This window comes from Perissodus microlepis, chromosome 7 (genome assembly GCF_051167445.1).
Source record: "Perissodus microlepis isolate ML-2025 ecotype Zambia chromosome 7, ASM5116744v1, whole genome shotgun sequence".
Classification (NCBI taxonomy): Eukaryota; Metazoa; Chordata; class Actinopteri; order Cichliformes; family Cichlidae; genus Perissodus; species Perissodus microlepis.
Window position 1 is genome coordinate 1481898 of NC_140467.1, and position 13268 is coordinate 1495165.

General features: G+C 43.2%; 1 protein-coding gene across 3 annotated transcripts in view; it reads left to right on the plus strand.

The window, feature by feature from the left end:
• LOC146382250 (solute carrier family 45 member 3) overlaps positions 1 to 13268 on the plus strand; it is a 41958-nt gene that overhangs the window by 23284 nt on the left and 5406 nt on the right. For all 3 annotated transcript variants that reach the window (XM_084932738.1, XM_084932737.1, XM_084932739.1), the window contains exons 3-4: positions 3561 to 3751; positions 3868 to 4531. In XM_084932738.1, the coding sequence (XP_084788864.1) occupies positions 3561 to 3751; positions 3868 to 4531 (855 nt within the window). The remainder of the gene's footprint in view (positions 1 to 3560; positions 3752 to 3867; positions 4532 to 13268) is intronic.

Consider the following 13268-nt stretch of genomic DNA (forward strand, 5'->3'; position numbering starts at 1 on the left):
TAATGAGGCAAATTACATTTAATGTGGATCTATTGTTAACGATAATTTGATTTGAAGCATTCTCTTATTCTTGGAACACGAGCTAAAAGTTCACCTTGATTGGCAGCCGGTTGGTAATCAGTCCCTGAGATCGTTAGCACTACCCTTTGAGGAGTTCTTCAAATGAATACATTCATTCACAGGTCTGAGGCTGCGTCCACACTAGCCCGGATAGATTTGAAAACGGTGTTTATGTCTGAAAATGCTCCACACTAGCATTTTCAGTTGTTTTCACAGAGTTATGCGTCCACATTGAAAAGGCCGAAAACGCTTACGTTCCAGTCCTGCGCATGCGTGAAACGCGAGAAGATTCGACCTGCCTCATTTCTGTCTGCCGCTTATTTACTTTCCGGCTCTTTGAAACGTCGCGGCAAATGTTGAGGAAAAGCACCGAGTTTGTTAAATGGACTAACAATGAGGTGGAGCTGTTGCTGCGAGTAACACAAAAGTACAAAGTTGCAAAAGCGAGTGAGAATTAAAGAATTTGAAGAAAAGCTCTCTGGAGCACGTACAGACTGATATTAAACTGTCAAACAAAACAACTGCTGTATAACGCCCTCCGCTATCTTGGTTGAAGTGGTCACATGACTGCATCACATGACTAACATGCGTCATCGTTTTCGATAGTCTCTGTTTTCGCTGTCCACACTGCAACCGTTTTCAAATGTATGCGTTTTCAAAATGCTGCGTTTTCCTTGAGCGAAAACGCCAAAGCGGAGAGAAAACGATGCATTTTCAAATGCAAACGCATTAGTGTGGACGTAGCCTGAATCGTTGGAAGCTTCAGCCAAAGGTGGTGAAGCTGAAATGGACCAAATCCCCTGCGTTACTACATCCCAAAGGATACTCTATTGGATTGGCATCTGATGGCTGTGGAGGCCACTGGAGTGCAGTGAACTCGTTGTTGTGTTTAAGAAACCAGTTTGAGATGTGGAGCTTTGCGGGATGCTGCTTCATCCTGCTGGAAGCCATCAGAGGATGTAGTCTGTGTAGACAGGGTCACCAGCAATACTCAGACCATTACACCAACGGCACTGTTGATACAAGGCTCCATGTATCTGTGCTTTAACGTTGTTGACGCCAAATTCAGGCAGAAGTCAATACAACCAGGCAACATTTTCCCAATCTTCTGTTGTCCAGTTTTGGTGATTGTAGCCTGATGCTTGATTTGAACTTCAGCGGGTTGCCTGCATACCATGTTGACCATCTGTATATGCCTAAATACTATGAGTTGCTGCCATGGCATTGGCTATTTGGATATTTGCATTAATGAGCCGGTTCGGTGACTGCGGTTACAGGGAAGGCCCACTTTAGTTGAAATTGTTCGACATGTGGACTACGAACTAAAAACGAGTTCATGACCTTTGGTCTGCAACAGCGTTTCGGTGGGTGGTACGTGACAAAGTAACATCCCCACTGAGGAAAAAGAGACGATCACTGTTATTCACTTTACCTGTCTGATTGGACTGTTAGCATTTGTACTGTGTGCTAATATGAATAGTTGCTTTATCCTGTAAGTGCAAATGGCATTCCCGTGGTCCTCACTGCAGGCGTCTGTTTGAGACGTTGCCTTGTGACTGTACTGATGATAGATATAATTCCACCGTAACAAAAGGCTCAGAGTGCACAACAGAAATGGCCATTCAGCTGTATAAAACAATATCCCCTCCTGCTCTTGCACTTCTCTAACAGCTGCTTGTGATATGAAGAAAAATGATTTCATTGTAGCGTTGCTCTCAAACACGCTGCACTGTAAGCCAATCTGGAAATGGCTTTCAACCTAATTCCTATATGCTTGTATTATAATGGAGTGCTGGGATGTTATTTGAATGAAGATGGATATTGTGTCTTGGGAGGCTTATAGCTAATTTCCCCAAGCAGCAGTGTCAAGTTCTCCGATGGCTGCTGTCTACTGTATCTAATAGCCATTTGTGGTTGCTTCATCCAACAGTAATTACTTTCTTTCTCTAGTTTCTCTTACTGGGGCAGAGAGCGTTCTGCTTTTTAGCATTTAATCGTAAGTACGTTTAGTTGAGCACATGTGACGCTTTTTTATTCGTTGTATTGGCTATTTTTCATAGCACACATGCGTGTTTCTAAACTGGAGCTTGCATTGTGTTTAGGAGAGGTAAGAGTGTGTGGTGAGTGGGGAATGTGTGATGCAGTGACACTTCCAGCTGTAGATGATAAGGATTGTTTTGAGGGGCCTCCACAGCTGCAGAGGGAGAAATGTGATCGAGGGTAGACTCGCTGGCAGCAGCGTATTTGTTCTACCTGTCTCCATTTCCCAGTTTAAGTGGCTCCTTTCAGTTCATGCTTTTAAGAATTCTCTTCATGTTTCACTTTCTTGTCAAACTGCAGAAAGAGTGCAAATTGATCTTGCTTGTGTGTCCATGTTGTACTACTCTTTGAACGTTAGTCTCTTTGGAGACAAAGATGCCACCGTTGGTAAGAAACTCACAGGCCGACTTCAGAGCCATTAGAGTCAGACGAACTTGGGAAAAGTGTTCCCACGTTTGGGGCTCTGTCGTTTAACATAACATCCACTTTCCAAGTCTGAGGCTCCTTTCTGAGAGCCTGTCTGCATTTCTCAGTGGGCGATGGCCTTTACGTTGGGGATGGGCTTAATGGGGACCAAGTCAACACCGATAATCAGACTTGAAACGAGCATAAACTTAGACGCTATCTGCAACCACCCTCCAGGTGCAGCGCACAGATCCACCAGAGCTCAGGCTTTCTGCAGAAACTGGAACTTGCGGTTAAGCTGGATCAGTTTGGAGGAACGAGAGCGATGACCTGTTTCTTTGGTGGTAGAATTGATCTTTTTGGGTCTTTCTGACCTTAAGTTTCTTCCCCATATTTGCTGCTTTACTTTTACGCCGGACTCAAACACACGTGTCACGTTAGAGGTGCTGCAGAACAGCGTTCATGATTAACAGGCTTCTGTGTATTTTTATTTTCGTGCGTTCTGTAAACACTTAAATGAAGGACAGCGTGGCCACTGGGCACGCACGAATTCCTTTTGATGAGAAATGATGTAAGAGTACTTCACGAGGCACCTTCTTAAATGTCAAAATCTAGCCCCGAGATCTCATCACATTAGATCTTGTGTGGACCAGTGTCTCATGGTGTGTTCTAATTAGCCAGACCCAGCCACGTGTAAAGGATGACTGCTACCTTCAGGCAGCGAGCCATCTGTAGGAACCGTCACCTCAGCAGTCATTAATGATGGCAGAGAGACGCATGCAGTTCACCCCTGAGGTCGATAACAAAGAGGATCTAAGGCAACCAGTAAAAATCAGGCTCCACTCGACCAGTTCTAGTATCTTTTAACCATACTGGTGTTTGTGGCAAAGGCATGTTTGAGTTGATAGGGATTGGTTTTGATTTTTCCGCCACATCGACATCTGTGAATACATGTTTTCCCCAACATTGTCTGTGTTTCTTTATGCTTTGTCTTTGCATCTTATGGTTTGTTAGTATGATCTCTGACTTATGTGTTTGCCTGGTTGTACCTGCAGGCATCGGGCCAGTGCTTGGCCTGTTGTTCATCCCCCTGATCGGCTCAGCCAGTGACCAGTGCAACAGCAGTTACGGCAGGAGGCGGCCTTTCATCTGGCTGTTTTCGATGGGAGTCCTTCTGGCGCTTTTCATTATTCCCCACGCTGACGTCCTGGCAGCCCACGTTGCTTGGGGTGGCCGCACGGTCCAGGTGTGTAAAATGTTTGTTTGAATTTGAGTTTTTCAGACAAAGGGTAAATTCTTCCCGAGAGTTTATTCGTTTGAAGACTGTCCTCCATATAACCTTGCGTTTCCTCCGTGTTCCAGGTGGGCTTCCTGATCCTTGGTGTTGGGCTCCTTGACTTCTGTGGACAAGTTTGCTTCACACCGCTGGAGGCTCTTCTGTCAGATTTGTATCGGGATGAGGAGGACTGCAGCCAAGCCTTTGCCATGTTCTCCTTCATGGTGAGCTTGGGAGGCTGTGTGGGTTATTTGCTACCTGCGCTGGACTGGAGTCACGGCCTCCTCTCTGTTTACTTGGGAGGCCAAGCAGAGTGCCTCTTTTCCCTCCTCATCCTCATCTTCATCTCCAGTGTGCTAATCACCATGAAGGTGTCCGAGGAACCCTCTTGTGCCAACAGCGGCTCGGGAGAGTCGGGATCTCTACTGGAGCCAGGGACCGGTGTGATGGAGGCCGGCCGGTGTGGCGTGCCACGCTCGTGCTGCTACCTGCTGAAGTGCAAGCTGAGGCTCCTCAAGTCTGGACCCCTCATGTGCTTACTGAGGACATGCTGGTCCATGACGCCGGCCATTTACAGGAGCTACTGCCACGTTCCACGGGTGATGAGGCAGCTGTGCGTGGCTCAGCTCTGCAGCTGGATGGCTGTCATGTCTTTTATGCTTTTCTACACAGACTTTGTGGGTGAAGGCCTTTACGAGGGCGTGCCCAGTGCATTACCAGGGAGTGTGTCCAAACAAAGATATGATGAAGGTCAGATTCCTCTTTTTACATTACGTGCATATGATGTAAGATTTGTGTCTTGCATCTTTAAAAATGTGTTTATAGCTCTAGACAGTATGGCATTGCCAAAAAAAGTCTTAAATGCACAAATAGCTGATTACCGGTGCTCGTTGTGCTAATCGGATGCAGGACGTGTCCTCTTTTTTTGTCATCGTGGCACACAGCTGACCTGGAATCCCGTGTATCTGTTATCATGCATCCGTTTCTGGTTTGTCTCAGGGTATCTGATGTAGACAGAAACGATGGCTCAGACTAACACACCGATACAACACTGCAGATAGGATTGTGAGCGTTTTGTGAAGTTATACCTTTTTTTTTTAAGCATGTCAAGTAAATCCACTTCAAAATTTCAGGTATTGTGCTCCACTCCTGCTTAGGGCTGTGCGATATGCCGAAATATATCGGATGATGATATAAAAAAAATGTATCGTTTCATAATACAGTCTAGCTTTTATTTATTGCTGTCGTAAAACACCATTTACTGCAATATTTCTTCATTGTTTTAGATGACTGTTTGCAACAGTCACCGCGGCACCACAGAAAGACCAGCCAAAGCACATCGACAAGCTCGTTTCTAAACGAGGGGCTGCGCTGTGCAGAAAACTGCAAATTACGCAGCAAAAGGGTCCCCACCACAGAAAGCTGCTGAGCTGTTTGATTGGACCCGAGTGACCAATCATGCCAGGCAGAGGCAGGACTTGGTGCCAACCAACTTTAGTTATTTTTATTTATCAAACATTTAATTTACAAATGAAATTTGAATTAATTTTAGTTTACTTAATTTGACAGTTAAGCCATGTAACATTTTTTCTGTTATAGCCTGCTATTAAAACTGTCACCATCATCACCCACAAATATGTTATTTACTTTAAGATCATATAACCATACAAGCCCACGCATGTTCTGACGTCTGGGTTTGTGCTTCTTAATGTGCAAACGTTTTCCTAAAGTGCAGCTGTGCCCAGAAAATGTTATTACCTAAAACAAAATGCAGCAAAGCAGTAATGGAATACATTTTCATTACCTCCTCTCACTACAGCAGGGATAAAGATTTCACTTTTCAGTTTTTCTTGTCAGTCAATCAGCCACCACATTAGACAGCCACTGGGGGGCGTGATGATCAGTCTCCATGAGGAAGTGGCATCAAAGCAGAGATGATATCCTAAGGATTCAAATGCCACTTCATTGCCAAACACTCATTTCTACCATCAAGTACCTCACCTCTCTGCCCAACAGCTTTCAACAGAGGAATAACACTGGCCTCCCTCTTTGTAGGAGGACCGCATCTCTGCAGGATGAATGGCTGTGGAGAACAGCCTGGATCTCTGAATGCTCTTGTGCATTTCTCCATTACCTTAGTACCTTGTTAGGGGCTAAATTCTTGGTGAAGTCACTCAACTCTCTGCAAATTGGGGGGTACATTTTCTGTACCACCCAACCAGGCATATGAAGCCTTTCAGCTCACCCTTCCTCTCAGTGGAACAGGAAAGGACTGGATAGCATCCATTTTCCCAGTTTGTAGCTTGACCCTGCCTAACTAACAACAAAGCTCAGGTACTCTATGGGTACCTGTGCAGCGGCGAGGGCTGATGCCCAACCCAAGAGGCTTTATGTTGTAGGATTTATTTACTCTTCCCAGTCCCAACTGTACACCACCACATCATCCAGATATTCTACTGAAAATTCTGACCTATCGCTCAGCAATTCAGTCACTGAAATGTGGCTGGCGCCCCCCTGGAGGCCAATGATATAACTAAACGGGTACATACCCTCGAAAGCTGTGAGTTCTCTTACCTCTGGTGCTGAGGCCAGCTGCTGATATCCTTTAGTTCAGAGTGCTGATGTGTTTAGGTCTAGGATGTTTTTCCTAACAGATCATCGATTCTAGGCGTGAAGCACGGATCAAAGTCAGACATGGAATTTAAAAATCTGAATTCAATACAAAATCTCTGCATCTTTCTTTGGCACCAGATCAATAGAGCTGCACCACTCACTACTGGAAACGTCAACTTTCTGCAGCACTGGTACCAATCACTCTGGAATCCTGTAGCTTCTCTCCTGAACCGGAGCGTCTTCCAGCTGACTCGTATTTATATCTGGACAAGAGCCGTAAACGCTGGGGTCCCACCAAAGAAATCTGGGTGTAAGAATGGTTTCCTGCTGGGGACGGGACAAATGAGATGGGTCAACTGAAACTGCCTCTTCTTGGCTCCATGGGGAGATTTCTTAGTTACCTCCTCGTCATTTACTTCACAAACCAACAACTGACGGTGTACAGACTTCTGACAGTCCTGGAACGTAATTTGGTGGATTCATCCAGCCAGAAAAATGTATACCCTGCGTTTGACCTCCACCCCGTCCCCCCCTGTTTACCTACTTGGTTGAGTAAAGTAGGTCAAAGCGGCCATTATCTATTTAAAATAACTTGAAAGTACATGTTCCCATACTTTTTGGCAGATATTATCTCTTTATCTTGCAGCAGCTGTCTACGATACACCGAGTAGCTGCTCAAGTGTCCAGATGACAGAAACATGAATAATCAAAATTCCCAATAAATATCAAATAAATATTTAAGAGTTCTCGCACAAGTTTTTGCTTCTAAATATGTAAGTGTTTTCTTAAAGTACAACATTTTATCTGAAGCACAAATATGCTCAGAAAAATGACCATTATGACCTTAAAGAAAATATAATTTACTCTAAACCAGTAAGAAATCACCTCTTCACTACAGGTAGCTAAACTTGTCTAGCTGTCCTTCCTACACTGCTACCATATATACTATAAATGTATCCTTAAATCTGGGGATCGGGGATCCCCCCCCCTTACCTTTTGCCCTCTCTCATTTGACATTTTTATCCATCCATCCACATTCTTTTCATACTCCTCTTTGTCCGCCTCTTTCATTCTTTACTGTTTACTTTCTAATTTTCTTCTGTTCCTAGTCCCGGTGCTTGCTGGACCATGAGGAATGTCACACTCAAAAAGCATTAATGTCAAGGAATCAGCACACAAAGAGCGTGTTCATTCAAGTCAACTAGACGGCCAAAGCACACATATCTGAGGTCTGAGTTTCATTTGTTTAATCCGAAATGCAGCGACTGTTATTACGCCACATCGTTCCGTATGCAGATGTTCCTCCGGATGACGGTGATCTGTGTTGATTACAGTTGCATGGCCCCCTTTTTTTCTTAAGAGTAACCACTGTGCATTATCTGTAACATCTGTACCACAGAAAGTTGTCTTTGCACAGTACAGCTGATTCAGCTGTACTGTGCAAAGACAACTTTGCACAGGTCGCATCAGAGCATCAGGCCATATAGTGTGAGACCTGCATCGTGACCTATGAACTTCTAATCCCTGCGATTTAATTGTACAGTTTGAGCAGGAGCTGAATAACGGGACTGAAAAAAATCAGTGTTTGCCCAGCTTAACGCAGACTGTTTAAACTAAACAAGCTGCTGTTTCACATAATAAACCCTGTCAGCCGCAGTATTGCCTTCTGTTTTAACAGTTAAAGCAGTAGAGACGAGCTGTTTGCATGTGCGTGGAACTCTAGCGTCATTAACCAGGCTAGCTGTTAGCTTATAGCTCACGCCAGCTAACCAGCGAGCAGTTAAAGGACAGCTGAAGCTGCACAAAACACCCACAAAAATATCTCACTACAACGTAGCGCCCAAAATATGACTCGCAGCTCGACACAACTGCTGTAACATAAGACTGACATCCAGCTAACCACAGCTAAAAGATATTTAGAGAAAACTTACCGTTTCCTCAGGTTACACGAGCTGAGTTGTTTCATGCTGAAAAGTTGTTGTTTTGGCTCTCACTGAAGACACCGACACTGACGACATAGCTGTTCTTTTGTTCTGCTTTTAAGTAAAACATTCTTTGTATGTGAGGCCAAGGATGTTCATCCTCTTCAGCTCTAGCGTAGACGACTGGCTCTGCCCTGTTTTCATGTTTCTTCTTTCCGTGTGTCGCTACTTTGAAACGCTTGGGCCGCTCTGCCCGCCACAGTTTCAAACTGGTCATGTGACTGCATGGCCACATCTGATTGGTAAAAAAGTTACCGGAAACTCCACTGGCGGCATGTTATCTAATGCAGCGGTCCCCAACCCCCGGGCCTCGCACCGGTACCGGTCCGTGAGTCGTTTGGTACCGGGCCGAGAGAGTTGAGGCTCAGGTGTGAAATGTATAGTTTTCAGGGTTTTTATCGGTTTTCAGCGTTATTTTGTTATCGTTTTTATCGTTTACTCGGTTTTCCTTGGTCTTTTCACGTGTGTTATGAATAAATTTTATTTTTTTCAGTACCGGTACTAGTTTTATTTTGTTGTATTTATCCGCGACACCTTAAAGGCCGGTCCATGAAAATGTTGTCGGGCATAAACCGGTCCGTGGCGCAAAAAAGGTTGGGGACCGCTGATCTAATGTGTTAAACTAATTATTTTTTCAAAAAGTAACAAGTCGAATTTTGCAAATGTAGCGGAGTAAAAGTACCGTTTCTTCTTCACAAATGTACTCAAGTAAAAGTAAAAAGTATCGTGCAAAAAAGGTACTTTAAAAATACATTTTTTTTCAAAAACTTACTCAAGTAAATGTAACGGAGTAAATGTAACTTGTTACTACCCACCTCTGCAGCTGATTCAGTAGCATTCTGGCTCCCTCCCTTATCTGTCAGGGCTACAGTTTAGTGCTCATTACATTTGGTAGTGCTTAAAAATGGAGCTCATTAACTTTGCTTTCCAGGAGTAATATCATAAACATACTCTTCCATGTTAAGTTAGCTGTTGCTTGCTATGCTACTGAACTTCTGACCCTGACTGTTTACCAAGAGCACCTGGAGGTCAGAACCACAGCTGGGAGAAATAAATAAATAAAGACAGTTAACCCTTTAAAGCCAGTCGGAGCCGGTGTTCTGCGCACTCCGTTTTGCGCAACTATTTTTAAATCCCAGTAGATCTGCAACCACGTAAGCTAGCGCAATACATTTTTTTTGCATATGAAACCGGAGGAGTTGTACTTGCATCTTATGCCATCAGCTTGTTCTAAGTCACAGTTTCCTTCCACATATAGCTTTGCAAAAACTGCATAAAAAGCACTTGCAGCAACAAAAACATAATATTCCAGAAACACGCTTTGCCGATCTGATCATCTGTTTGTAACACTTCCTACGTCCATCAGCGCGAACTATCGCATGTCCGCCATGTCCTGGCCAAAACCGGAAGTGACGTCATTTCGCGGAAATGTAGTTTTTTACCATCGGGGCCTTATGAGCCTATACTTGTGTTTTTAAAAGTTATGTTTGACTTTATGACTTTCTGTGTCGTTTCTGGGATGCTTAGGACTCATATTGCACTGCTGGAAATAGTTTATTTTGATGCATATGCTGCTTTTTTGCAAATTTGCATTATAATATTTATTTTCGTTTTTCCTGCAGTATATAAAAATTGGTGTATTTAAAAAATAAAACTATGAAGACACTTAAAATAAATTTCCTGTGGTGGGGAACTATTTTGTTTTTTGTATTTACAGTTTTGAGGGATAAGCCTCTTAAATTTCTCTAGAAATATATGTTAAAAAAAACAAAAACGATTTTAAATTTTTTTGTAGTTTATTGCACTTTTTTTGCAATTTATGTAATTACTATGCACTTAATGCAGACATATTATTAATTATTTGGGCTATAATGGTTGTATTGATGTATAGCAACTTGAAATGCTCCCAAAAATGACACTACAGCATGTAAAAATATAATATAAGCTCTGGCGGACTTGGTTGTATGGTAGGTCTTAAAGGGTTAAGCATGAGAAACTTGGAAGGACAAACTGGGAACATAAAAAGCAAGTCCTTTTTAAAATAAAGTCTTACCACTGACTGTTTTTGCCCTTCTTTCCTTTTTCTGGGCAGCAAATCTCATTACTAAACAATTCTGAGAATCTTTATAAAGATGGAAATGTTTTCATTTTAATATTTTGAAAACGAGAGAATGAAATTAAATGGGCAATGCTATTATTAGAAAATTATATTTACAGTGTTTCTAATCATTATATACAGCTTTTGAAAAACTGTCTACTGTGACCTGTAATATCAAGACTTTTGTCTCTCTGGTTTTAGATGCATCACATTGTTAAAATTTTCCACTTACTGTTAACATTATTTAAATTCAATTCAGTTTTATTTATACCGCGCCAAATCACAACAACAGTCGCCTCATCGGAAGGTAAGGTAAGGTAATCGGAAGGTTGCTGGTTCGAGCCCCGGCTTGGACAGTCTCGGTCGTTGTGTCCTTGGGCAAGACACTTCACCCGTTGCCTACTGGTGGTGGTCAGAGGGCCCGGTGGCGCCAGTGTCCGGCAGCTTCGCCTCTGTCAGTGCGCCCCAGGGTGGCTGTGGCTACAATGTAGCTGCCATCACCAGTGTGTGAATGTGTGTGTGAATGGGTGGATGACTGGATGTGTAAAGCGCTTTGGGGTCCTTAGGGACTAGAAAAGCTAGACAAATACAGGCCATTTACCATTTATATTGTAAGGTCGACCCTACAATAATACATACAGAGAAAACCCAACAATCATATGAGCCCCTATGAGCAGCACTTTGGCGACAGTGGGAAGGAAAAACTCCCTTTTAACAGGAAGAAACCTCCGGCAGAACCAGACTCAGGGAGGGGCGGGGCCATCTGCTGTGATTGGTTGGGGTGAGAGAAGGAAGACAGGATAAAGACATGCTGTAGAAGAGAGACAGATTAATAACAAGTATGATTCAGTGCAGAGAGGTCTATTAACACATAGTGAGTGAGAAAGGTGACTGGAAAGGAAAAACTCAATGCATCATGGGAATCCCCGGCAGCCTACGTCTATTGCAGCATAACTAAGGGAGGATTCAGGGTCACCTGGTCCAGCCCTAACTATATGCTTCAGCAAAAGTTAGAAATATCCTGTCTCAGAGTGACGCTGAAAAACTAGTTCATGCATTTATTACTTCCAGGCTGGACGACTGTAATTCATTATTATCAGGAAGTCCTAAAAACTCCCTGAAAAGCCTTCAGCTAATCCAAAATGCTGCAGCAAGAGTCCTGACAGGGATTAGAAAGAGAAAGCAGATTTCTCCTGTATCGGCTTCCCTTCATTGGCTTCCTGTTAAATCCAGAATGTAAAATCCTGCTCCTCACATACAAGGTCTTAAATAATCAGGCCCCATCTTATCTTAATGACCTTGTAGTTAGAGCAGGGCGATATGACCAAAAATATTTAGCACGATATACATTTGAAAATTTGCAATAACGATATAACTTGACGATATAATTGACACGAGACAAAATACTTTACAACTCCACAACTTTATTAGTGCAAAAAAAAACCCCATCAATGTATTTCCACTGAAACAAGCAGCTGTTTTTTATTTGCATTAAAGTTATATAAAAATGTAACAGTGCTAATTCCTTGCTGACAGTTTAACCAAAAGGCATTTCCAGTGGAAACTGGCCGACATATCCTCAGCATAACCATGTATAATATCCACAAAACTTAAAAAGAGGTCATACACACACAATACGGTAATATTATGTTGAAGCACAGTACGTATCACTCCGCGAGGCTCCGCCTACGATGCCGTAATGCTCCGACAATCCATCGAGCGGTGCGGCTTCGTAGCTTAGCAAAGTCGTACTGAAACATTTGACAGTTTTTCGAGCGCCGTGTACATAAAATCGTTTCGAGGTCAGTAAACACAACCAGAGTTCATACATAAGGCACACGGGATTATAAGGGGCTCTGTCGATTTTCAGAAAAATCAAAGGATTGATTTTAAGTGTGCCGTATTTTCCAAAAAACACGGTAATAACGACGGCCCGCTAGCATGCGCTACCAAAAATAGTGCTTTGTTGTGTATCTGACGGACGAAAGCTAAACCAGTTCCACACCAGTGAAGTTGCATTTTTACAAACCAGTTCTGCTTCATCCGTTTCATTCAACGATCCGCTTTCGCCCTTCTCATTCTCCGTCGCCGCCATGTGCGTATGTAAACAAAGGCACTGCGCATTTTACCCATATTTTATCACGATATTTCATTTTCTTATCGTTGCCCAACATTATACCGGTATTACCGTGAACGGTATGATATGGCCCAGCCCTACTTGTAGTACCATATCACCCTATTAGAGCACTTCGCTCTCGCACTGCAGGCCTACTTGTTGTTCCTAGAGTATTTAAAAGTAGAATGGGAGGCAGAGCCTTCAGTTTTCAGGCCCCTCTTCTGTGGAACCAGCTTCCAGTTTGGATTCAGGAGACAGACACTATCTCTACTTTTAAGATTAGGCTTCAAACTTTCCTTTTTGCTAAAGCATATAGTTAGGGCTGGACCAGGTGACCCTGAATCCTCCCTTAGTTATGCTGCAATAGACGTAGGCTGCCGGGGATTCCCATGATGCATTGAGTTTTTCCTTTCCAGTCACCTTTCTCACTCACTATGTGTTAATAGACCTCTCTGCACTGAATCATACTTGTTATTAATCTCTGTCTGGTGGATGTCTTTGTTCATACTTTACCCGTCAAATGCACGAGGGCATGTCTGTATGAGTCCTGTGGCTCCAGCAATGCAAAAAACAGTGACGCAAAAACTCAAAACATCTGAAGCATCCAACAAGAGACCTACTCTGGATGTTTTTGTGTTGTCTTAAACGCAGGATTATCCGTCAGTCAGTCCTATAGAC